Below are 27,760 nucleotides of genomic sequence, written 5' to 3'. Positions count from 1 at the left end.
ACAGCAGAAAATTGAGAACAGTGCCACCCCCAACTTATGACTCCTTATGTAACCTACCAAATCCACCTTCATGCAAGCTTGAATGGAAATGTAATCATTCTCTTCTATAAAAAGATATCAGAAGAAAATCGGCGAACTTGAAACTATGTCCCACTTCTCCCCGCTCTCCCCTACAGATTTCCCGCACACTTTGCACTGCTCTCTTACATTAAGTGCTAAGGATCATGCAATAAGACATGCGCTGTGTGAGGGAACCTTGCTGTGTCATATGGTGCTCTAATACATATTTCCCACAGATTTTGCACTGCTCTCTTAATATATAAACATGCTTAGGATCATGCAAAGACGTACATGTGCCGTTTGAGGGAACTTTTCTGTGTGAGGCACCTTGAACAAACTTTACAGTAGAATGGCTTCTCCCCTGTGTGTACCCTCATATGGTCACGCATAATGTGCTTTAATATAAATTTCTCACACACTGTTCACTGCTCTCTTAGAAATGAGCGCTTGTGTTTCTTGAATTGAGGCTTGCTTAGGTGTTTGTATTTCATCCTTTTGACACATCAAGAGAGGTTGCATTAATCAAAGGCTTTTGAAAAAAAGATAGGTCTTCAATATAGATTTGAAGACAACAAGTGATGATGCCTTCCTCAGTTTCTCAGGTAATTTATTCCAAAGTTTTGGAGCAGCACAGCTGAAGGCACAATCCCCCACAGTTACTTTTGTTTTTAAATGAGATTGCTTTAGAAGCAACTTATCCTGTGTACTTCGTAAATTATGAGAATATGAGTGTGATTTCATTGATATCAATTCTGATAAATAACCAGGTGCTTGACCATGCAATACTTTATAAACAAGTATCAAAATTTTAAATACAATTCTCTGTCTTACTGGCAACCAATGGAACGTCATCAAAACAGGTGTAATATGTGAAAATTTTGACGAACTGGACACAAGTCTCGCACATGCATTCTGCACACGCTGAAGCTTGGTTATCTGTGAATCTGGTAAACCAAACAATAGCCCATTACAATAATCAAGCCTATTGCTAATGAATGCGTGAACAAGAGTTTCAGTGTCTTTCTGGCTCAAATATCTACGAATGTGACGCAAGTTATGCAACATATAAAAAGTAGACTTGCATGTGGTTGATATAAATTATGCTTCTCCATGTTTAAATGAGAATCAAGCCATACATGTATTTGGGTTAGTCGTATCACAACTGATGTGCATGGGACCGTGCAAAGACATGTGCCGTTTGAGGGACCATCTGTGTGAGAAGCACCTTGAACAAACTTTACATTGGAATGGCTTTTCCCCGTGTGCACCCTCATGTGGATCGTCATACATTTCTTCAATATGGACTTCCTGCACACTTTGCACTGCTCTCTTTTTTCTGAAGAGTGCTTGGATCCCTCCCCCTCAGGCTTACTCTGGATTTCATGTGATTTCATCCTCTTCTTTGACAAATCAAGAGAGGTTGATCTCACTGTGTCATTAAATCAATTTGGGTTAGTTGTACATGTATCACATGTGTGCATGTGACCGAGCAAAGACATGTGCCGTTTGAGGGAACTTTTATGTGCGAAGCACCTTGAACAAACTGTACATTGGAATGGCTTCTCCCCGTTGTGCACCCTCATGTGGACCCTCATATAGTCCTTTGATACAGATTTCCCACAGACTTTGCACTGCTCTCTTACATAAACATGCTTAGGATCATGCAAAGACATGTGCCGTTTGAGGGACCATAGGTATGAGAAGCACCTTGAACAAACTTTACATTGGAATGGCTTCTCACCCGTGTGCACCCTCATGTGGATCCCCATACGGTGCTTTAATACAGATTTCCCACAGACTTTGCACTGCTCTCTGGCATAGAAGTGCTTAGAATCATGCAAAGACATGTGCCGTTTGAGGGAGCCTTTCTGTGTGAAGCACATTGAACAAACTTTACATTGGAATGGCTTCTCCCCTGTGTGCACCCTCATATGGTCACGCATATTGTGCTTTAATATAAAATTCTCACACACTTTGCACTGTGCTCTTAGATGTGGGCGCTTGCGTTTCTTTAATTGGAACTTGCTTTGGTGCTCATGTTTCATCCTTTCTTGGGACACATCACGATAGGTTGCCCTCTTAGTCAAACTAAACAAATCTTTATTACAGGTATTATATGCCTGCTTGGGATCGTGTACAGACATATGTCGTTTGAGGTACTCACTTCGTGAGAAGCCCCTTGGACAAACTTTACATTGGAATGGCTTCTCCCCCGTGTGCACCCTCATGTGGACCCTCATATAGTCCTTTGATACAGATTTCCCACAGACTTTGCACTGCTTTCTTCCATAAAAGTGCTCAGGATCATGCAAAGACATGTGCCGGTTGAAGGAACCTCGCTGTCTGAAGCACCTTGAACAAACTTTACATTGGAATGGCTTCTCCCCCGTGTGCACCCTCATGTGGACCCTCATACACTTCTTTAATACAGATTTCCTGCACACTTTGCACTGCTCTCTGGCATAAACATGCTTAGGATCATGCAAAGACATGTGTCGTTTGAGGTAATCACTTAGTGAGAAGCACCTTGAACAAACTTTACATTGGAATGGCTTCTCACCCGTGTGCAGTCTCATGTGCTGATTGAGGGACCACTTCTGTGAGAAGCACCTTGAACAGACTTCACATTGGAATGGCTTCTCCCCTGTGTGCACCCTCATGTGCCTCCTCATACATTCCTTTGATATGGTTATCTTGCACACTTTGCACTGCTCTCTTGTTTGAAAAGAGTGCTTGGATACCTCCCCCTCGGGCTTACTCTGGTGTTCATGTGATTTCACCCTCTTCTTTGACAAATCAAGAGAGGTTGCCATTACAGTCTCACTAAACGAATTTGTGTTACTTGTATCACATTTGTGCATGTGACCGAGCAAAGACATGTGCCGTTTGAGGGAACTTTTTTGTGAGAAGCACCTTGAACAAACTTTACATTGGAATGGCTTCTCACCCGTGTGCAGTCTCATGTGCTGATTGAGGGACCACTTCTGTGTGAAGCACCTTGAACAGACTTCACATTGGAATGGCTTCTCCCCCGTGTGCACCCTCATATGGATCTTCATCCATCCCTTCAATATTGATTTCCTGCACACTTTGCACTGCTCTCTTTTTACAAAAAAGTGCTTGGATCCCTCCCCCTTGGGCTTATTCTGGTGTTCATGTGATTTCATCCTCTTCTTTGACAAATCAAGAGAGGTTGATCTCACTGTCTCACTTAACGAATTTGGGTTAGTTGTATCACATGTGTGCATGTGACCTTGCAAAGACATGTGCCGTTTGAGGGAACTTTTTTGTGAGCAGCACCTTGAACAAACTTTACATTGCAATGGCTTCTCCCCCGTGTGCACCCTCATATGGTCATGCATATTGTGCTTTAATACAAAATTCATACACACATTACACTTCTCTCTCTGAAATGAGTACTTGTGTGCCTTTAATTGGAACTTACTTTGGTGTTCGTATTTCATCCTCTTTTGTGACACATGATGGGGTTCCCCTAAAGTCTCACTGAAGGAATCTGGGTTGTAGGCGTCACTTGATATATGGCTGGTAAGATTTTTTTCTTGGGGGTCTGCAGCCTGTGTAAGCCTTTCTTGTCTAAGACCAAGTGGTAGGAAAAGCAGCCTCTCCTTATCCTCTGCTGATACATCTTGCCCTGTTGAGGCTGATGGGGCTGTATTAGTCTTCTCACTGTCCACTGATGGCGTGTCATTCATCACCCTTGCAATTGCCAGGCACTTTGCATTACTTGCAACACATGCAGAGTTGCAATGTTGGTCGGATCCTGCTTCATAAAAGTCTCTCTGGATTTCATTTTGATTGAGAGTGCTTGTCCACGACACAGAATCCTCATCACCATTCAGAACAGGGTTCTTTGTTTCACCTGTTGAAATAAAAAAAATGACATGAAACTACGCACACTATAGTTGTATTGCATTATCAAGCAACAATTAATGGTCCCTACCTAATACTATAATCAGTGTCATTACATTCATGATTTTCATCTTTTAAGAAAAAAGATTTCAAATTACAATAATGAGTAGCATGATCTGACATACAATCAGGAAAAGGCAGCAGAAAAAACAAATATTGTGTGCATCAACATTCTTTGTGCAGGATTGTGCAGAAAACCTTACACTTAATAGTGATTCTGCACTACAAAACCAACCAGAAATGTCGTTATGGTGACTGATGCCTCTGCCATAATGCATGATTCTCCCAATAGGCGTATACACTGTAGTACATACAATGTCTTCACAATCACTTGATCCATGACAGTTTCACATAACTGGCAAAATACTGATATGACAGATTGGTCAGAAATGACTTGAATGTTCACTTTCCTTGAACTGGGGTTGCTATAATTGTCGAAGAGTGCAGGTACACATATTTGGGGAATTGAGAATTTTTACTTGAATTCTGACGAATCCTTTTATAAGTTTATGCATTGAGTAATTTCCAAGGTATGAAGAAAGAGTGTAATTACAGTACAAAATAGATTTAAAAAAAAAATATGGAGGGGGGGGGTATTGAAACCTGGCCTTTGACCCTTAACCTTTGACCTTTGACATTCTGGCTGGAAATTTCCTGGAGAATCTCCATTAGGTAATGCATGTATATATTAAGTTTTAAAACTAATAATGCAAGCATTTCATATACTAGTGTATGAGGGAAATAGTAAAATTTTCAGGAATTGACCTTCACCTTTGACCCCATGACTATTGACCTATGACCCCTTAATTCCCTAGACAATCTCTGCCAGTCAGTACATGCACATGTACCAAGTTCCATGAAGATACATTGAACCATTTGTGAGAAAAGTGATATTACAACATTTTCACCTAACCTTTGACCTTTTGACCTTTGACCTTATGACAAGAAAATACCTTTGGGCATTGCATAGATATTGGGGAAATAGCAACACTTTTAGCATTTGACCTTAACCTTTTGAACTTTGACCATTTGCCAATGTCACTAAAATCTACTCAACTAATTGTCCCATCATGCATCATCCTTGGACCAAATTTGGTGAAAGCTGCTTCATCCAGTTTTGAGTTATCACGTGAACAGATAAATATCAGGATTTGACCTTGATCTTTGACCTTTGACCTCTGTTCGATTTCAGTAAAAAACTAATCAAGTAATTGTCCCATCATACATCATCCTCCAACAAAGTTTGGTGAAATTTGCTTGATCCAGTCTTGAGTTATCGGATACAATTTCATGATTTGACCTTGACCCTTGACCATTGACCTTTGACTGATTTCACCCAAAATCTAATCAACCAATTGCCCTATCATACTTTATACTTGGACCAAGTTTGGTAGAATTCAAGTCAATATTACTCAAGTTATCGCGTAAACAAAAGTGGACGGATGTACGGACGGACAACCCGAAAACATAATGCCTCCAGCACCACTTCGTGGCAGAGGCATAACAAAAAATAGTCAGACATAAATTAGTTGAGGGCAAATTCTGAAAGAGGGCAAGTCAAAGATAATTACACATTGTATATGGGACATTTCAGAGGCCTTTGTGGCCTGAAAACTAGTGTAAATGGCCCCTGATTGTTCTAGACTTCATCATGGCCATTGTTATTTAGGAGAAGTATACGTAATCATGGTAATCATGTAAAAAAAAAAAGAACAAAAATGAAAAAATGAAGATGACAGGCATATTCTAGAAAAGAAAATATCTGCCGTAACGGACGAGACCTGATAAAAAAAACATGTTTTTGAAACTTTTCTTACCCTGAAAAGTCTCTAAAATTGTTTTATTCTGCAGTTTCTATCTCAGTATTATAAAAGTCACAACACTCACGACTATCAGAGGTACAAGTTCACGTCTAATGTCGTGAGGCAAACAGCTCCAATTACGTGTACATAATAATTAAAGGGGATGGCTAGTAACTGATCAGAGGGAATAAGTACGAATGCTGGGGGATGAATGAATGAATGAACTTATTATCCAATGCAATAGCAATCATTGTACATGTTTATAGTCGTATCAGTTACATAAAAAAGCGAGGATAATAGGAACCACAAAATAGCGTGAATGCTAGTCAAATCTGGGCCCTTAAAGTTTATGCAGTTATAAAGTATAATTATTTCTTGATGACCGTTCCAATCCTTGTGGGATTCATTTAAGAGTACACTGTATCTATTGTTGTGTGATAATCATTGCTTCAAATTGGTCTCATATTCAAGTAATGTGCAGTTCAATGTTTTTTAAGTTAGCACGACTGTACAGTGTTGGGTCATTAACGATTGCCCCAACACTGTACAGTCATGCTAATTTGAAATCATGAGATCTCACACGGGACAGAGTAGGTACCCATGCCATGTACCGTATCGTATCCCAAGCACAATCAATGTAATTTTTAGGTCCATCTTCACTGACATGCACATTGAGTGAATGTAACAAGAGAATCCATTGTACAGTGTGAGTTTGAGGAAAATCAAGCAATCCGTTCAGAAATTATGAATCTTTTAATTTTCTGCTCAGTCACTGCTGGATGAAAAGACTACTGCAGCTTGTGATGTCACATGTGTAGAATGATAATAAAGAAAATATATAGACAATTTTACATATTTTACAATTTTACACATTTCCAGATTCCAGCCATGTGGAAAGCACCTGGAATTGCACTCACACTTCAACACATTTCTCTGGGCAAGGGTTTCTTGTGAATGCAGTTTCTTGTGCTTGTTGAGCTCCCATTCCTTGACACACATTTCATACTTGTAAATGGATTGCCCAAAATGTAGTTGTACTTCTTCAGGATGCACTATTCTCGCATGCTTGCTCAGGCCCAACTTTGTCCAGAAGTCTTTTGAACACAACTTGCACTGCCATATTTTTCGCCCCTCATGTAGTTGCATGTGTCTTGCAAGATTGGCAAAACGGCCTCCACAAATACGACACTCTTCACTATGGGTCAAAGGCACATTCCCATGAGATCCAGAGTTGCATTCCACCGAAGTGTCTGTTCTGGCACACATACTCAGGACCTTGGCCAGTGGTCTAAGTTTCCCCGGTCCAGACTGCATGTGACTGGATGCCTCTGATGCCAAACTTTTCTCAGCATCAGCTCCACCTTGGACTCCAGCGTCCAAAGCATCATCTATTTCAAAGGAGCCAAACAATTATAGACAACATTTGTCACAAATATCACACAAAGTATTTGAATGTTACAATGTAAAATAAATACATACATATGTGACGATGCATCACAAAGTGAACAAGAGACCTGGGGGTCTCGTGCTCACCTGAGTATCGCAAGTTCGCCTTCTATGCATTCTTGCAGATTCTTACCTGAGAACATTGGAAACATGTGAGGGGTAGCTTTCAGAGCTGGTGTCCATTTGCGTATTCCTTCACACTGGTAAAAATACCTGCCAAGTACCCTGTACTTTTTAGAATATTGGATTATGCTGTTTGCGGGAAAACAAGGAAAAGTAGAAATTACGCGGTGCGTAATATATGTCCCCGTCGGAAGTAGCATTTAGTAGCAAAATGTACAATATAGGTAAAAATTCAAGGTCAAAGGTCAAAGAAGTCAAAGGTCAAAATTCTGTGTAGAAGTTTTGAAGCCCTCACCTAGTGCCATCACATAAAGCAAACGGAATCGAAATCGGGTAAGAAATGGCGAAGGAGTAGCATTTTGTAGCAAAATGTACAATACAAGTCAAAAATCAAGGTCAAAGGTCAAAATTCTGTGTAGAAGTTTTGAAGCCCTCACCTAGTGCCATCACATAAAGCAAACGGAAGTGAAATCAGGTTAGAAATGGCGAAGGAGTAGCATTTTGTAGCAAAATGTACAATACACTATACAGGTCAAAAATCAAGGTCAAAGGTCAAAGAAGTCAAAGGTCAAAATTCTGTGAAGAAGTTTTGAAGCCCTCACCTAGTGCCATCACATAAAGCAAACGGAATCGAAATCGGGTTAGAAATGGCGAAGGAGTAGCATTTTGAAGCAAAATGTGCAATATAGGTAAAAGGTCAAGGTCAAAGGTCACAACTGAAATTCTGTGTCGAAGTTTCAAAGCTCCCATGTAGTGCTATCATATAAAGCAAACAGAATCAAAATTGGCTCATATATGACAGAGAAGTAGCAAATTGAACATTTTGATTACACACGGACGCACACACGGACGGACGGACGGACACATGGACACACACACGTATGGAGCCCGTTTCATAGTCCCCTGCTCGAGGGACAAAAAGACATAAAGCAATATCACTTTGATTCTAGAGAAGAATATTCTTGAATATTCCTTAATTTAGGAGGTTTTGGACCCCCCTAGGGCCCCAGGGAAAGCATGGTGCCCATTCAAACACTTTGAGATTCTATCCCCATAGGAATGATACTTGCCAAGTTTGGTAAATCCATTATGCTGTTTTCAGCAAGATGAAAATCTAGGTTCCCCCTAGATGTGCAATGGACAAACTTGGAACGACAGTGTATGTACAGTCATCAATACTTCGAGACAAGAGTTGTTATTATTCCTTAATGTGGAAGGAGGGGGGGGGGGGAATTAGGCCCCCTTGGGTCCCCACAGGGAAGCAATGCGCCCTGTTGAAAAAATTTAGATCTTAACCTCCTTTAATGCTACCTGTCAAGTTTAGTGAATATTCATAGAGGGATTTTCAACAATGATGAACACGTACGGTACAATTTACATCACCATTTGGATCAATCCCACCCATTCCCTTGGGTCGCGGGGGGTCTCCCTGAATCTGCCATGCATGATTAAAGTTGCAACAACAGTCATCAATATCTCAACTCATTGTATTAACTTAGCTCAATCACTTCTGGTTCTAGAGAAAATCTTTAAAGACTCCTTACTTGGGGGGGGGGGGGGGGTGGATAGAGAACCTTGAGGCCCCCAGGTGGAGCATGGTGCCAAATTTGATGGAAATGAGATTCTGTCCCCCTAGGGATGCTACCTGCCATGTATGGTGAAAATTCATCTTCAAGTTTTAAAGAAAAAAGATGAAAATTCACAATTTAGGCCCCAATTTAGGCCCCTGGGGCCCAAGGTGGGCCATGGTGCCCATTTGATGGGTATGAGATTTTGCCCCCTAGGTTGTACCAACTTTGGTGTAAATTCATCAAGGTGTTTTCAAGAAAAATCTGAAAATGTACAATTTGGGCCCCATTAGGACCCCTCTCAATCCCCTCCATGCCCTGGGTCCCAAGGGGGGGGGGGGGGGGCACCCCTGATTCCCCATGAACAAACTTGAAACTACAGTCATCAATGTACGCCTACTAAGTCATAGTATTAAGTCAGCTTTATCACTTCTGGTTATAGAGAGATGATTTTTTAAGATTCCTTAATTTTTCTTGTTTTTTTTTTTTTTTTTGGGGGGGGGTTGGTCCCCTTTTGTGCCCCTCAAGTGGGGTATGGTGCCCACTTGAAGAAATTGAGATTCTATTCCCCTAGGGATGCTACCTGCCAAGTTTGGTGAAAATTCATCACAGAGTTTTTAAGAAAAAAGATGAAAATTCACAATTTAGGTCCCAATTTAGGCCCTTGGGGCCAAAGGTGGGCCATGGTGCCCATTTGATGGGTATGAGATTTTGCCCCCTAGGGATGCTACCTACCAACTTTGGTGAAAATTCATCAAGGTGTTTTCAAGAAAAATCTGAAAATGTACAATTTGGGCCCCATTAGGACCCCTCCCCACTCCCCTCCATACCCTAGGTCCCAAGGGGGGGCAGCCCTGATTCCCCCAAGAACAAACTTGAAACTACAGTCATCAATGTACGCCTACTAAGTCACAGTATTAAGTCAGCTTTATCACTTCTGGTTCTAGAGAGATGATTTTTTAAGATTCCTTAATTTGGGGGGGGGGGGGGTGGTCCCCTTTTGTGCCCCTCAAGTGGGGTATGGTGCCCACTTGAAGAAATTGAGATCCTATCCCGTAGGGATGCTACCTGTCAAGTTTGGCGAAAATCAGTCACGGGGTTCTCAACAAGAAGATGAAGATGTAAAAATTTTACGCACGATGAATGACAGACACCGGGCGAAGAGCAATCGCAATAGCTTAAGTGAGCCTTCAGCTCAGGTGAGGTAACAAACAGTCGCACCCCTTGATATTAAGTTAGGACTCAATAAAGGTGAAATGATTCAACCACGTCAATATTGGGTCTTCATGTTTTCTGAAAGAACTACTGTTCTTGTACATTATATTTTTAAGTCGGGATCAAAATGAATGGGAATGTGCATTTTCAGCAGGTTTTTTTTTTTTGTTTTTTGTAGAGTACAATGTGAGATCAGGTATGTCTAAGAGACCCTTTTCATTTCTTGAAATTCCTTTGCACACTCTTCACTTTCAAGTCTACTAATTTTTGAAGGGCTAATGTTGATGCTTTGAAAGTTGGTATTAATCATGACCAGAATGTGTTGATGAAGCATAAAATTTCAGCTTCATCTGATACTCTCTTCATTGTTGTTGCTCCAGTGGTTTACACCCTGTATTTGGTCCTGTTCATTGCACAGCTGGCATGGTTTGACCGCCCCGCTTGCTGACTTTTTACTTTCAAGTCTCGCGCAAATTCTGAGACCAAATTTGTCTCACCTGGGCATACCGTTCGGAAGCCACGCCCCTTCAAAAAATTTTCGTCAACTCAAAAATTGCTCAAAAACGTGATTTTGTGCACAAAGTCAATACAAATTGTTTTTTTCAATTAATTCATTTAAAGATTCATATTTCTAATTTGAATGGCTGGAATCAATTTATTTTAGCATAATTATGCTTCAAAAAATGTGTATGACAAATTCTGCTGCAAAAAAACAAAAACAAAAGTTCGAAAAGACAGAGAAATACATAAAAAATTGATAAAACAATAAAAAACATAAGAAATTAATTTTGATACTGATTTTTTTTTACGCTCAAATGTTAGGAAAGTCACTAGGAATATTTAAACCAAAAATCAGCATTCCATAAGCTTTTATAAGCCAATTACAGACAAAAATGAGGTTTTCTGCATATATTTGCATAATTAATTCAAAATAGAAAATGCAAATTTTAGGAAAATTCAACTAAACAGTCTTGTAGATTACATCTGGTTTTGTGTTCATGCAAAATTTTGCGGCGATCGCGTGATCAACGGCCGAGATCTGAAGGAATTCAAGCTGGCTAAATAGCCCAGGTAAGTTAGGGTTAAGCGCTTGAAGAGACCCTGTACTGCAAAGCAGCTTTTCTTGGTTCACCCTTTTCCCGAGTGTGCTTTCTTTCCAATATTTACAGAGTTTTGCAGAATCCATTTCACTTGAGCTATAGACCATTTTAAAGCTTAGACTCTGTTCTTTCAGGATCTGCCCTAAACTAAGAATCTGTGTCTGGCGACTTTTTGTTGGTTTTGTGATGCAGAATTGCAATATACAAATTTACTGTATACGCTGTTATTTTCGCTTACAGATATTTTTGCGAATGACAGGGCCATAGACATTTGCACAAGATGTTTTTACGAATTGACGCCAACGCTTACGTTAAAGGGACTGTACAGTACTGGTTGAGGAGGGGATTCATGTTTTGAACATTCCTGAGATAATGAGAAACCCCTTCTGAAATATGAAAGAACATGTAATTTTAACAAGGATTCAACATTTATTTGATGAAAATTGGTTTTCAAATGGCTGAGATATCAAAAAGAGTGATAATAATAAAAGGTGACAGGCCACGCCTTTTATTACAATCTCTTTGTTTCACCTTGTATTTGGATATCTCAACCATTTTAAACCTGATTTTCATCAAATAAACTTTTCACACCCCTTAGAATTGCATGCTCTCTGATATCTCATAGAGTGGTTTCTGAACATCTCGCAAAATGTTAAATGCTAAATCCTCACCTCGACCAGAACTGTACACACTCTTCAATGTACATTCTATAAACACAGCACATGGAGACATTTTCGCGTGTTGTTAAATTCGTGATCCAACTTTGATTCGTGAAATTCGAAAACAACAACAGCTCATGAAGTATATTTCTTTTTTGCTATTCACAAGAAGTCACATTTTGTGTCACAAGTTTCATTTTCAAGCATGCAACTGCATTCTGGATTACTTTAATAGACCACATTTGTGATCCTGCACCTCAAAACAAACAAAAAGTTGCCAGACATGAATTTCTAGTTAAGACCATATTCTGAAAGAACAGACTTTAAGCTTTAAAATGAGGTATAACTCAAATCAAATGGACTCTCCTAACCTATCTAAATATTGGAAAGAAAGCACAAACTCAGGAAAAGTGTGAACTGAGAAAAGAGGCTCTGAAGTACAGTGTCTATTCCAGCGCTTAATCTTTACCAAACCGTGCTGGCTGTGCGATGAATGGGACAAACAACAGGAAGTAAACCACCAGAGTAACAACAATGAAGGGATTATCAGATTAAACTGAAATTAAGCATGCCACATAAACACATTCTGTCCATAATTAATGCCAACTTTCAAAGCAGTAGCACTATCCTTTCAAAAGTTTTTTAGAGTTGAAAGTGAAGAGTGTGGACGAGGTTTTTCAGAAATGAAAAAGAGATTCTAAAGACACACTAATCACACTATTCAACCAAAAATGTTCGAGATAAACTGCTAAAAAAAACACACTTTCCTGCCCGTTTTATGATACCAAATTTTAGCATAATGTAAAAGAAGACCCCCTATTTCAGAAAATATGAAAAAGTCAAGTTCGGCTAGGTTGACCCATTTCACTTATTTTCAGTCCTCACGCAAAATCAGTGTGTGCGACTTTATGTTCGTTATGAGGTGCACGGTCACATTTACAGTGAGTGAAAAGACCGGGCTCAACCATTCATTGCGGTACCAAAATTGGCTGCACATTTGGCCAAGCTCTGGAGGTAGTCTTGGCCATGGCCAAGCTGTGGCCGAGCCCGGCCTTTTCTCACTGTAAACACAAACTGGACTTAATGGCCTGAATTCACGAGGTGGTACAAATGAAACCATGGTTTAAACCATGGAGTGCGAAGTGTTACACAAAATATTTCGTTACGAAATTGGTCATTTCGTTGACAAAATGACCGTTTCGTTAATGAAATTATCATATCGTCGATGAAACGTTCATTAGGTTACAAAATGTTGTCATTTCGTTACAAAATAATCATTTCATCGACGAAATTACTGATTTCGTAACGGAATATTCCATGCAACACTTGGCGCTCCATGGTTTTTGTCCATGGTTTAAACCATGGTTTCAATCGTACCACCTTCGTGAATTCGGGCCATTGTGGTACCAAATTTTAGTCTGGCTTCCAGACCCTCTGTCCGTACCATTTTGCTATTCAGGATATTAACGCTCTCAACGTTGAAAACTAGTATAGTTCAACAAGGCAATCGCCAAATTGTGTCTCGCCCATTCGCGTACAAGGAATCAATATCTTTTATAACTCCCAGAAGTTAATTGACCTGCTTATGACCTTTGACCCTGTGGTGACCTTCAACACCCTAAGGGACATTTACCATCCAAGTTTGGTCACAAACGGACAAAGGGATCAAAAGTAATGAGCCATAATCGAAACACGCCATAAAAACTTAACATTGGGCCCTAAAAATTTGTTGACCCCTTTCTGTGACCTTTGACCTTGTGATGACCTTCACCTCCCCAAGGGACATCTTCCATCCAAGTTTGGTCACAAACGGACAAAGGGATCAAAAGTTATGAGCCATAAACGAAATGCGCCCTAAAAACTTTACATTGGGCCCTAAAAGTTCGTTGACCCCCGCCTGTAACCTTTGACCTTGTGGTTACCTTCAACTTCCCAAGAGACATCTACCACCACCCAAGTTTGATTGCCATTGTAGCAACATGTGCTGAGTTATGTGTGACAAGAGAGTCTTGCAAGTAAACTTTAACGTATGACCTAAAATGACCTTTGACGTTATCATGTGACCTCTTACGGTACCATAACATGAAGGTACCCCCATCGCATCCATCACCCAAGTTTGATTGCCATTGTAGCAACATGTGCTGAGTTACGTGTGATAAGAGAGTCTTGCAAGTAAACTTTAACGTATGACCTCAAATGACCTTTGACCTTATCCTGTGACCTCCAACGGCACCATAACATGAAGGTACCCCCAGTGCATCTACATGTATGACCCAAGTTAGGTTGTAATCCAAGCAACTTATGTGAAGTTATTTGTCAAAAGAGAGTCTTGCAGGTAAACTTTAACATAGAAAAGAGAGTCTTGCACATACTCTTTAATATATGACCTCAAATGACCTTTGACATAATCACATGACCTCCGACAACACCATAATATGAAGATACCCCTAGTGCTTCTATCACCCAAGTGTGGCTGCCATTGCTGTAACAGTTGCCAAGTTATGCATCATAAGAGAGTCTTGCAGGTAAACTTTAACATTTGTGACGGACGACGGACGGACGCCATTTGGATCCCTTCGTCTTGCCTTCACCTACGGTGGGCGAGACAAAAAGGTGCCTTTTAGAAAGGCGACGATACCACCACGGGGCGCCAACTTTGTCGCTGCGGAGTCCAGTTGGCAAAGGGTCTGGAAACCAGTCTATGCCACATTGTGACCAGCGTCCTCTCAATAAATAGTGTTTGTTTGAACCTTGACAATTGTCTCAGTGGATTGTTTCATCTAATCTACCAGTCCAACAAAGACTGTCAAACCATCAACTTGGTAAGTTGAAAGTTGCTACCTTTGGACCAGAACCACTTCATCATCAAATGTCATTTTTATGGTTTGAGAATAATGCATGTTGGTTACATTCCTATCACCATCATTACCTGGTGGAGCAGGGCTCTCTTGGGTGTGTCTGGATCCATGTCTTGTTAGGTGCTGTCTGAAATCTTCACTGCTTGTGAATGCTTCTCCACACTCCTCACACAGAGGTAGCTTGTAAGTCCTGACCATGATTTCTCTTTCCTTCTCCAGTTTTGGAATGGAGGAAGTTGCAACTGAGGATTGAGAGATATACAATTGTACATTATATAGAATTAGAAGTTACTGGCACCATTCATGAAGCTGTTCATCATAAAGCCCATTCATTTCAGTACGAGACGCTCACCCAAGTATCGCAAGTTCACCTTTCATGCATTCTGGCAGACTCTTACGTGAGAACATTGGAAACTTGTGGTGGGGTAGTTTGAGAGCTGGGGGCATGGTGTCTATCTGCATTATATTCCATCTCACTGGTAAAAATATCTGCAAGGTACACTGTACTTCATAGAATGTTGGACTATGCAGTTTTGGGCCCCCTGGGACCATCAGGTGGGCATGGTGCCTATTTGATGGAAATGAGATTCTATCCCTCTGGGGATGCTACCTGCCAAGTTTGGTAAAAATTCATCTTGGGGTGTTCAAGAAAATATAAAAAATTTACAATCCAGGCCCCAATTTAGGCTGGGCATGGTGCCCATATGACGGGAATGAGATTCTACTCCCCTAGGGATGCTCCCTGCCAAGTTTGGTGCAAATCCATTTCGGCATTTTCAAGAAAAAGATAAATCTGTTAAATTTGAGCCCCATAAGGACCCCTCCCCACCCCCTTCCCCTGGGTCCCAAAGGGACACCCATGATTCCACCATGAACAAACTTGAAATTACAGTCATCAATGTACCAACTCATAATACAGTGCACTCCCATTATTACGAAATGCTCAGGACTGGCAGTTTTCTGTCGTGATAACGAAATTTGGTGATAACAAATACAACAAAAAACAAATACAACAAAAAACAAATACAATATTTAACGAAAACAAGGAAGCAAAGCATATTCTGTTTGTTGAATACTCTTCATACACTGGAAAGCTATATGAACAATAAAACAAATAGTTATTCAATTTCAGATTATTGTATTCCAATAACGGAAGTTCCCCTCGGAAACTATGCGTGACACACCAGGGGAACACACAGTGACGTGACGCGTTCGCCCATGCAGAGACCCTATAAATGCTTGTTCCGCTACATATTTTTGAAAGCGATCCTCAGTGCACTATAACAGAGCACATTTCTTTTGTTTTTCTTTGTCAGTGGCACTAGGTAAAGACTTTGTTAAAAGAAAAATTTCGCTATAACCATGTTCGTTATAAGCGAATTTTGTACCATACACATGAATGGCGATAATTTTGGGACCATAAGTTTTACTTCATTATATTAAACAAAATTTCATTACAACCGTGTTCATTGTAACGGGAGTGCACTGAATTAACTTAGCCCTATCAATTCTAGTTCTAGAGAAGAAGATTTTTTAACCTCAACTAGGCCGGGGGGTGGGCACCGAGGGCCCCCCTCGATGTTTCGTGCGATGTATCACTAATGCGAAAAGCTATCGCCGCGACGTTTCATGACTTTTTTCTTTCGAGTCTCCCGTATCTTTTGACACCAAATTTGTGATGCCAGGGCGTGCGTTTCCGATTTTGCGCATAAATATGTACGTGCATGTCAGACCAAAAATTGCTCAAAAACATGAATTCGTGTACAATTTCAATGCAAACTGTGCTTACAGGCAAATGTCATAAAAGTATGACTATTTGGGGTTTTATTGATTAAAATCAATTAATAACATATTTTCTTGTTCGAAACAATGCTGCGGACAAATTTCATCGAATAGACAACGAAAACATAAAGTAAGACTAGAAATGTCGCTATGGCGACTGCTGCCTCCGCCATAATGCATGATTCTCCCAATAGGCATATAGTACAATGTCTTCACAATGTGTGATCCATGACAGTTTCACATAACTAGCAAAATATTGAAATGACAGGTTTGTCAGAAATTTCTTGAACTGGGTTTGCTATAATTTTCTAAGAGTGCAGGTACACATATTTGGGGAATTGAGAATTTTTACTTGAATTCTGACAGACCTTTTTATAAGTTTATGCATTAAGTAATTTCCAAGGTATGAAGACAGAGTGTAATGACAGTAAATAGATTTTTTTTTTTTTTTTTTGGGGGGGGGGGCATTGAAACCTGGCCTCTGACCCATAACCTTAGACCTTTGACCTTCTGGCTGGAACTTTCCCAGAGAATCTCCATTAGGTAATGCATGTATTACGTTTTGAAACTAATAATGCAAGCATTGCATATATACTAGAATACGAGAGAAAAAGTAAAATTTTGAGGAATTGACCTTGACCTTTGACCCCAGACTATTGACCCATGACCCCTAAATTCCCAAGATAATCCCTGCCAGTCAGTACATGCGAATGTACCAAGATACATTGAACCATTTGAGAGAAAAGTGATATTGCAACATTTTCACCTAACCTCTGACCTTTTGACCGTTGACCTTATGACATGAAACTCTCTCTGGAGAATCTTTACGCAGTAGTACATGTCCACACCAAGTTTCAAGAAAATACCTTTGGGCATTGCATAGATATGGGGGAAATTGCAACATATGTAGCATTTTTCCTTGACCTTTTGACCTTTGACCTCTTGCCAATGTCACTAAAATCTACTCAACTAATTGTCCCATCATACATTATCCTTGGACCAAGTTTGGTGAAAGCTGTGTTTCATCCAGTTTTGAGTTATCATGTAAACAAATAAATTTTAGGATTTGACCTTGATCTTTGACCTTTGACCTTTGTCCAATTTCACTGAAAAACTAATCAAGTAATTGCCCCATCATACATCATCCTCCAACAAAGTTTGGTGAAATTTGCTCCATCCAGTCTTGAGTTATCGCGTAAACGGATACAATTTCATGATTTGACCTTGACCTTTGACCTTTAGCCGATTTCACCCAAAATCTAATCAAATAATTGCCCCATCACACTTCATACTTGGACCAAGTTTGGTAAAATTCCAGGAAATATTACTCAAGTTATCGCGTAAACGAAAGCGGACAGACGTACGTACGTACGGACGGACAACCCGAAAACATAATGCCTCCGGCACCACTTCGTGGCAGAGGCATAAAAAACACAGAAATATATAACAAATTCAAAAAAACAATAAAATACCTAAGAAATTTTTTTTTGATGGCACTTAATATTTGCTCAGGACACTAAAAAGAATATTTACACAAAAAAGTGCCCATTTAGAGCCTTAGTGATTTATACCAAATTGTCTGATTTCATGCATCATTATGCATAAATTAGCGTAATTTAGCATAACTGACATCTTTTTAAAAATTGAACTTAGTAGTACTTTAGATTACGTCATAGGCAATGTGTGTGCCAATTTTCATTGCGATCGCGCGGTCCCCCCTCCCCCCGGCTCTATGATCTACCTAAATAGCCCGGCCTAGTTAATGTGTGAGTTCATGGAGCACGCGAACGATTTGCGAAGGATGCGAACGGAAAAATCCAATATTCGGAAAAGTTAATCTCCGAATGTGTTCCGACAACGAAGCCGAAAACTACTCTTGCGCGATTTGTGCGAAGTTTCCACGACGTATGTGCGAATGTCATGTGTATCATTGCTAAAGTACAGCACGTTACGTACACGAAGAACACGCGACGGAAATGCGAACAACGAAGCATTTTCAACATTCATTGGAGAAAACGTACCCAAGGAGAGGTGGAAGCTGTCTTGAGTTGATTTTTTTTTTCTCTTTCCTCTATTTCTATTTTCTTTTTCTCACATTTCTCTATCGTGTGCTTTGCTACATTTGTTTTTTCTACGACCTATTTCCACTGGTAAAGCATTTGATTTTTTTTTGCAGTTCCTCCAACACATAATCTCTGTAGTTCAAAAGAAAGTTTACACACTTTAGATTAATTTTAAGTGTATTCTGTGATTTTTTTTTTTGTATATCAAACACTTCTTTCTCTTTTCTAGTCTTTAATTTTTTTGTTACTATACTTAATAATTGTTTGATGTTCAGATGTATGCTACGAATTTATATGTAGAAAACGTATAGGTCATACATCCCCAAAACGTGCGCTAACCATTCGTGAGAGTGTCTCAAAAGGTACGCTAACAGTTTGCGATTACGTCGTAAAATGATCGGAAAATCTTTGCAGAATTCGCGTAACATACGTGAGACATTCTCCAAAGATTCCAAGTCTGTTTGGGGTTTCACAAACATTTTGCAAACATCGCACGTGTCTTGCGAAGGTCTTGAGCATATGACGAGGCTTTAAAGACACTTTCGAGAACAATTCAAGAGCAAATCATGACCAATGTGCGGAAAAGGTTCGCAAAAAATTTCAAACTTTTTTGAAATTCTCGCAGGAGTAAAAACGACATTCGCGAACAATTGACGACGCTTCCGAACCCCCACGTATGTTTGGCGATTTTTTGCAGACTAAAATATGAATGCTGGATTTTGCCATTCGCGTCCTTCACAAATCGTTTGCGTGCTCTGTGAAATCACACCTTTAGGGTTAAGATTCCTTTATAGGGAGCTTTAGATTTTGACGCGCGGACGTTTGAGCCGACGCTTGCGCTGGACGTTCTCCTCTCCCTGCGTCGTGTGGAAAAGTAGCTTTAGATTACGCTAGGACGCAACGTATAAAAAATAAAATCGCGCCCCCATATGATCAGTGCATGAAGAAGCTCTCTACGTCGCAAAATGTGCGGACGTGAAAATAGCCCAGTACGCGAAGTAAACAACTCAGGCGACGCAAGCTAAAAATAGATTGACTTTACGCGCGCTACTGCGCAAGCTCAGAACATGTTTTTTTCCTTTGAACGTCCGCGCGTCTAAAATCTAAAGCTCCCTAATTTTGGAGGGTTTGGGTCCCTCTGGGGGCCCCCTGGGTAAGGCATGGTGCCTATTATAACAAATTGAGATCCTATTCCCCTAGGGATGCTACCTGCCAAGTTTGGTGAAAATCGGTCATGGGGTTCTCAAGAAAATATAAATGTGAAAAGTTTACGCACAACGGACGACGAAGGAAGGATGACGGATGCCGGACGAAGAGCGATCGCAACAGCTCTTTAAGCCTTTGGCTCAGGCGAGCTAAAAATGGATAACGCGAAAAAGGTGAACTGTTCTTAGCAAGAAATGCTTTACTAACTTACTATATACACTGTACTACAACTTTAAATTTAAGATTAAAAGTTCATATGCAGATCACAAAACTTATACATTTTAGTAATGGAATCTGCATTGTGGATTAACTTAGGGATTTCTCACTCTTCCAACTCATTTCAAATATTGTTAAAAGCATCTTCACTATTGCAATACAGATATCCTTTGCCAAAATATCTATCTGCCACATGTCTAAACAGCTCTTGACATAATGCAGAATTTTTAATAGTTAAGTTGACATATTGCTTGCCAGGTTTGCATTGCTAAAAATTCAAAATTCATCACCATCACAGTCATGGCAGTTGTCATGGTTGCTTGCTTGTATCTGGAGGTCTCCTGGCAGTGAAGATTCAACCTTGACAATTGTATCAGTGGTATACATGGAATCTACTGGTCCATCAAAGACTATCAAACCATCAACTTGGTTAGTTGTAAGTTGCTGCCTTTGGACCAGACCCACTTTGTCAGTAGATGCCACTTTTATGGTTTGAGAATAATGCATGTTGGTTACATTCCTATACCCACCATCACTTGGTGGGGTAGGGCTCTCTTGGGTGTGTCTGGATCCATGTCTTGTTAGGTGCTTTCTCAAATCTTCACTGCTTGTGAATTCTCCTCCATACTCCTCATACAGAGGTAGCTTGTAAGTCTTGACCATGACCTCTCTTTCCTTCTCCAATTTTGGAATTGAGGAAGTTGAGCATGGGTTGGTATCACGTTCTTCTGTAAGTGGGTATTGAAAGACATAAATGGTAAAGAATTAGAAGTTACTGGCACTATTCATGAAGATGTTCATTACAAAGTCCATTCATTCCCTTAATGAAAAACACTTTAGGGGAGCAAAAAGGTGAATTGTCCTTGCCAAGAAATGCATTACTAACTGTATACTACACTTTTAAATTCGAGCATCTGGAATGAGAATTTACTGACACCATTCATGAAGATTAAAAGTACAAATGCAGATCACAAAGCCTATACATTTTAGTATGGAATAAATAAATGTATTGTGGATTAACTTAGGGCTTGTTTTCTTATATAATTCTTCCCATTGAAAAAAGAAATGTAAGCTATCATTTTCACAAAATAAGGCCTCCCAGAAGTTCATTGACCCGCCTATGACCTTTGACCTTGTGGTGAACTTCAACTCTCCAAGGGACATTTACAATATAAGTTTGGTCACAAACAAAGGGATCAAAAGTTATGAGTCATAATCGAAATGCGCCATAAAAACTTAACAATGGGCCCTAAAAATTTGTTGACCCTTTCTGTGACCTTTGGATGACCTTTTATTCCCCAAGGGACATCTACCATCCAAGTTTTGGTCACAAATGGAGAAGGGGATCAAAAGTTATGAGCCACAATCAAAAGGCGCCATAAAAACTTAACATTGGGCCCTAAAAGTTCGTTGACCCGTTTGTGACCTTTGACATTGTGGTAACCTTTATCTTCCCAAGGGACATCTACTATCTAAGTTTGGTCACAAACAGACAGATACATCAAAATTTCGGAGCCATAAACGAAACGCGTCCTAAAAACTTAACATTGGGCCTTAAAGTTCATTGACCTCTGCCTGTGACCTTTGACCTTGAGTTGCCCTTCATGTTTAGTAAAATGGGTAACTTTGTGTAACCACTCTTCCCTCCACGTTTGATTGAGATTGAAATCCTCAGTAGAGAATTATTCAAGTTTTTGTAGCGTTACGGACAGACGACGGACGGACAGACGCCACAGGCGATCCCTTAGTCTCACCACACCTCCGGTGGGCTCGACAAAAATGTAGGGCATTTTTTTTTTCTTTAGAAAAGCACGGTTTCTCACTCTCCCAACTAATTTCAAATATTGTTAAAAGCATCTTCACTATTAAAATGCAGATATCCTTTGTCAAAATATCTATCTGCCACATGTCTAAACAGCTCTTCACATAATGCACAATGTTAATCGTTAACTTGACATATTTCTTGCCACGTTTGCATCGCTAAAAATTCAAAATTCATTACCATCACAGTCATGGTAGTTGTTACGGCTGCTTGCTTGTATCTGGAGGTCTCCTGGCAGTGAAGATTCAACCTTGACAATTGTATCAGTGGTATACATGGAATCTACCGGTCCATCAAAGACTGTCAAACCATCAGTTTGGTTAGTTGGAAGTTGCTGCCTTTGGACCAGACCCACTTTGTCAGTAGATTCCACTTTTATGGTTTGAGAATAATGCATGTTGGTTACAGTCCTATCACCATCATCACTTGGTGGAGCGGGGCTCTCTTGGGTGTGTCTGGATCCATGTCTTGTTAGGTGCTGTCTGAAATCTTCACTGCTTGTGAATTCTCCTCCACACTCCTCACACAGAGGTAGCTTGTAAGTCTTGACGACTTCTCTTTCCTTCTCCAATTTTGGAATTGAGGAAGTTGAGCATGGGTTGGTATCACATTCTCCTGCAAGTGGGTATTGAAAGACATACATTGCAAGGAATTAGAAGTTACTGGCACCATTCATGAAGATGGTCATCATAAAGTCCATTTAATTCATACTGTAATGGAATACCCCTGTGGGGAGTGACAAGGTGAATTGTCCATGACAATAGATGCTTTACTATTAACTACAGTACTACAACTTTATCCCTATTCCCATGGGGGGAGATGTGATTTTGTGTACAAATCCAATGTATTAGATTGTGTTTTTACAATTAATTCACTTGTATAGTTCTACTTTCAATGGCTGGTAATTACTTATTTTAGCGTGATTACCCTTTAAAAAGTTTCTGCAACAAGTTTGGACCAAAAAAATAAAGCAACAAAAACAAAAAGTAAAAAAAAAAAAAAAAAAAAAACAGAAAAAAATAAGAAATTCATAAAACAATAAAATACATATTAAGAAATAATTATGGAGCCAAATTTTTTCCTTGAATATTACTGTTGAGGATATTGAAAAGAATACAAACTACATCAACTAAAATTTGAACTAGAAATGTCGCTATGGCGACTGGTATGCCTCGGCCATAATGTATGATTCTCCTAATACATTTGTAGTTCTATAGTATGCCATGGCAATGTGTGATGACAGTTTCATCTCATGGCAAAATATTAAGTTGACACGTTATAATGTGTTGAATGTTCACTTTCCCTGAACTAGACTTAATTGGATGAATGGCTACATTTTCTATAAGAGCACGTATTTGGGGGATTTGTGGACTTTTACTTGACTTTAGACCCTTATAAGTCTCTATGCATTGAGTAATTTTCAAGCTACAGAGAAAAACTGTAATTTTTGTGTTAAATAGTAAATTGTTAGCATCTTGACCTGGCCTTTGACCCTTGGCCATTGACTCTACGACCTGAAGAGAATCACTGTCAGGCACAACATGCATATGGGTAATTCCATGAAGTTGGGGCAGTGTCCATGTAGCATCGTGAAATACATTTCAGCATAACTCAATATTAATTCTGCTGTACATTTATTGTTTGTAGGCTTTACATAAATTGCATTGAGGCCACACATTTTCCTGGAAATTTTGTGCCATTTAGACTCAATTTTGATGAAGTTATTAAACAATATGTAACGGTGTCCTGTAGCATCGTGACGTGTCCATGTAGCATCATGATATTTTAAAATTTGGTCCTAAGAGACAAATTATGGCAATTAGCTTGACCAAACTTTGATGCAATATGCATATTTACTAGATTAGTCAGATAGCTGAATATCTCAAATTTCCTGTACACAGTTTTAATTTTAAAAGAAAATTACAAAATGTATCACGATGCTACGCGGTGTCCTTTTTTGTGACATTTGGTGGACACCGCGTAGCATAGTGACACATTGTGCAATTTTCTTGTAAAGGTAAAACTGTGAAAAGGAGAGTTAAGATATTTAGCTATCTGACTAATCTAGTAATTATGCATATTATATCAAATTTTGGTCCAGCTGATTGCATTAATTTGTCTTTTAGGACCAGATTTTAACTATCACGATGCTACATGGACACGTCACGATGCTACAGGACACCGTTGCATTTTTAAAAAATAACTTCATCAAAATTGAGTCTAAATGGCACAAAATTTCTAGGAAAATGTATGGTCTCAATACAAATGTAAAGCCTATAAAGAATATATGTATAGCATAATTAGTATTGAGTTATGCCAAAATGTCACACTTTGTGCCCCAACTTCACGGAATTACCCATTATGCATATTTATTTTATGATGATACCTTGAGCCACTTTCGAGATATGAAGGAAGAAATAAATTTAGCAATTTCACTTAACCTTTGACTTTTTGGCCAAAATCCGGCGGGCATTGCAAAAACATGATAGAAAAATTAAATTTAATGAGTTGACCTTGACCTTTGACCCCGATCTTTGAGCTCATGACCCCAAATACACTGCCAGTCAGTACATGCATATGTACTGTGCTCCATGAAGATACCTTGAACCATTGCCAAGATATGGAGAAAAAAGTGAAACATTTTCACTTGACCTTTGACCTCATGACCCCAAACTCTCACGAGAGAATCTTTATTTGGTGATACATGTTTTACACTAAGTTACTAAGTTTCAAGAAAACACCATCAGGCATTGCATAGATACATATGGGGGAAATAGTGAAATTCGAGCATTTGACCTGAACCTCTGACCTTTAACCTTGAGCATTTGCACCCAAAAGTTGATAGGCACAACTTCACCCCCTCATACATACCTATACCTACCAAGTTTCATTGTGATACCTCAAACAGTTTTTCAGTTATGCTGTCCACAAAATTGATTACGGACGGACGGAAGGACGGACGGAAGGACGGACGGAAGGACGGAAAACCCGAAAACATAATGCCTCCGGCGACACTTTGTGGCGGAGGCATAAAAATCAACCAATGCACTCTTGTAGATCTGGCGTCTAACTTAGTGAAAATTTTTGCGAGGTCATGATCCATGACCAAGATCTGAAAGGGGGGCCATACATTTTTTTTTTCTTGGCGTTTAATATACTTCATCATACAGGCTACATTCATAATCATATTCTTAAGCAAATAATTTGACAAAAACCGCGTCAGTTTGACAGAAATCACTTTACATGCACACTGTACCTGCTTCAGTGATGTCTTCCATCACCTTCCGATGGGATGCATATTTTGCTGCTTCATTTTCATCATCATCTTCCTCCATCTTAATCCATGAGACTGCCATGTCCATCTCTTGTATACTGGAAGGGAGTATGCAACTGAAAAAAGAAAAGGAAAGGGACTGAATCTGTGATCACTTGAGATGAATGAGAGATTTTACTGCACAGGACATGAAACCGCATGTGACAAGCATCACAAAATCAACAAAAAGTTACACACCCCATTTTCGTGTAAGGACTAAAAATGGTGAAACAGGTCAACATAGTCTAGACTCTGTGACACGACTTTTTGACATGCTGAGAGTAATTCAATATTTTTCAATTTCCTGGGAATGTAAAACAATTTGGAGATGACATTTTTAACTGTTTTATGTAAAATATTTTCTGTAGAATATTCTGATTAAGTATCTTTTCATGTTTTTTTTTTCTAACCCTGTACACACTTTTCACTTCTAACCAAATCACTATTGAAAGAATACACTAAATGCTATTGACAGCGTTCAAAGTTGGTGTCAGTCTTATGATAGAATATGTGACCCGTCTCTTGAAAGTGAGCTGCACGTCACTGGCATCGAACTTAGAATAGTTAGACTTCAGTTGAGGTACTAATAAAAAAATGTAAAATTTGACTTCTAGGCTGATTGGAAATCATATGGTTTTATCTATAGATCTTGAGCTAACATTTCAATATACATCATGCTTACCAGAAAAGAAAGAAACATTCTTGACTATTTGTAAGGAGTTTTTGTCGGCTCCCCAATTTTTGCAGAACAGCTTGAGCAAGGGTTATGCTCAGCAAATTTCCTAAGTTTTACCCCGAGCAACTGCTAAAAGCCGACTGGTTGGTGATGACATATTTCAGTGTTGTTCATTACTCAAGTGCAAATTTCAAACCATGATTGATATTATAACTCAGAGCATTATTGTTCTATTGAAGAGATGCAGACTTCAGTGTAATAGTTGAAGCAAACAATAATGACAGTGTGCTCCCTGTTGGGTGACTGGACATAATCCCGTAATCAGTTGTGGTCCTTACTCTTGATTTACAGGTGCATGTCCCTTGCTTGGCAAATATTTCTGAATGGGATATGGGCCGCATGGCTTTTGTGCTTTTACTACTCTGCCTCCTTGTCCAGTGCACGGGAGACTGAGTCAGGTACTCGCAAGCAAAGAAAAAGAAAAAGAACAACAAAAACAAAACTAGAAACGTCGCTATATGGCGACTGGTATGCCTCCGCCATAATGCATGGTTCTCCGAATAGGTCTATAGCACAATGTCTTGACAGTGTGTGATGACAGTTTGTACCTGGGTAACTGGCAAAATATTAAAATGACAGGTTTGTCACAAATGCATTGAATGTTCACTTTCTTTGAACTAGGTTTATTGCATGAATGGCCATACTGTCTAATAAGAGTGCAGGTACAGTGTATTTGGGGATTTGTACCCAACTTTTGACCCTTTTATGCATGTAAGTTTAAAGAAGAAGTGAAAATTTAGCACTTTCAATTGACCTTTGACCTTTTCACACTTGACCTTTTGACAAGAACCTTCCAAGACAATCTGTAGTGGGTAATACATGCATATTTATACAAAGTTTCAAGAAAAAATCCTGCGAGCAGTGCATGCAAATGTGTAGATAAGAGGGAAATAATGACAATTTAATGAGTTGACCTCGACCTTTGACCCGTGACCTTTGACCCATGACCCATAAATTCCCTACATGATCACTGTCAGTCAGTACATGCATATATACTAAGTTCCACATGTGGAGATACCTTGAAATGATTGTGAGATATAATATGGAGAAAAAAGTAATAATGTTAACATTTTCACTTGACCTTTGACCCTTGCCCTTAGACCTCATGACCCAAAACTCTCTCTGGGGAATCTTTATTTGGTAGTTCATGTATACACCAAGTTTCAAGAAAATACCTCCAGCCATTGCAGAGAACAGGGGCAATAGTGAAACTTTGAGCATTTGACCTTGACCTTTTGACCTTTGACCTTGAGCATGTGCACCCAAAAGTTGATAGGTACAACTTCACCACCTAATACATACAGCTGTATACATGCCTAGTTTCATTAGGATACTTACTGAACGGATTTTTGGATACCGGTACATTGTCCACAAAATTGATTACGGACGGACGAACGGATGGATGGAAGGACAGATGGAAGGAAGGAAGGACAACCCGAAAACATAATGCCTCCGGCGACACTTTGTGGCGGAGGCATAAAAAAGATCCACCAGCTGCTTGAGGTGGCCCTTTTTTTCTAATGCTTATTAAAGATCTATTTGGTAAAATATCAAAATGACAGGTTTGTCACAAATGTGTTGAATGTTCACTTTCCTTGAACTAGGTTTAATGGGATGGTTGGTTATATGGCCGAAAAGCGCAGGTATTTGGGGATTTGAGAATTTTAACTTCACTTTTGAACCTTTTTTTATAAGTCTATGCATCGATTAAACTTTTAAGGTATGGAGAAAAAGTTTAATTTCACGATCAAATAGTAACATTTTTGCAATATAACTTGGCCTTGACCCTGGAACTTTGACCCTATGACCCTAAAATTCCCAAGAGAGTCACTGCCAGGTAGTATGTAGTGTTTCATGATGA

General features: G+C 39.5%; 1 protein-coding gene across 1 annotated transcript; it reads right to left on the bottom strand.

Annotated features, from left to right (window-relative positions):
* Window positions 1-25,227, bottom strand: LOC139740117 (uncharacterized). Its single transcript, XM_071650703.1, has 7 exons — window positions 25,107-25,227; window positions 22,031-22,465; window positions 20,559-20,756; window positions 14,833-15,003; window positions 6,710-7,180; window positions 1,508-3,940; window positions 1-421 (listed from the first exon to the last, which is right to left on the bottom strand). The coding sequence occupies exons 1-7, from the start codon at window positions 25,210-25,212 to the stop codon at window positions 336-338; spliced, it is 3,900 nt and encodes a 1,299-aa protein (XP_071506804.1). The 5' UTR covers window positions 25,213-25,227; the 3' UTR covers window positions 1-335.
* Between the last annotated feature and the right edge of the window lie 2,533 nt (window positions 25,228-27,760).

The sequence above is a fragment of the Diadema antillarum genome, unplaced genomic scaffold (assembly GCF_040938485.1).
Source record: "Diadema antillarum isolate AM-2024a unplaced genomic scaffold, OU_Dant_1.0 scf00000030, whole genome shotgun sequence".
Lineage (NCBI taxonomy): Eukaryota > Metazoa > Echinodermata > Echinoidea > Diadematoida > Diadematidae > Diadema > Diadema antillarum.
The sequence above is the reverse complement of the archived record's forward strand: the minus strand, read 5'-3'. Positions and strand labels throughout refer to the sequence as shown.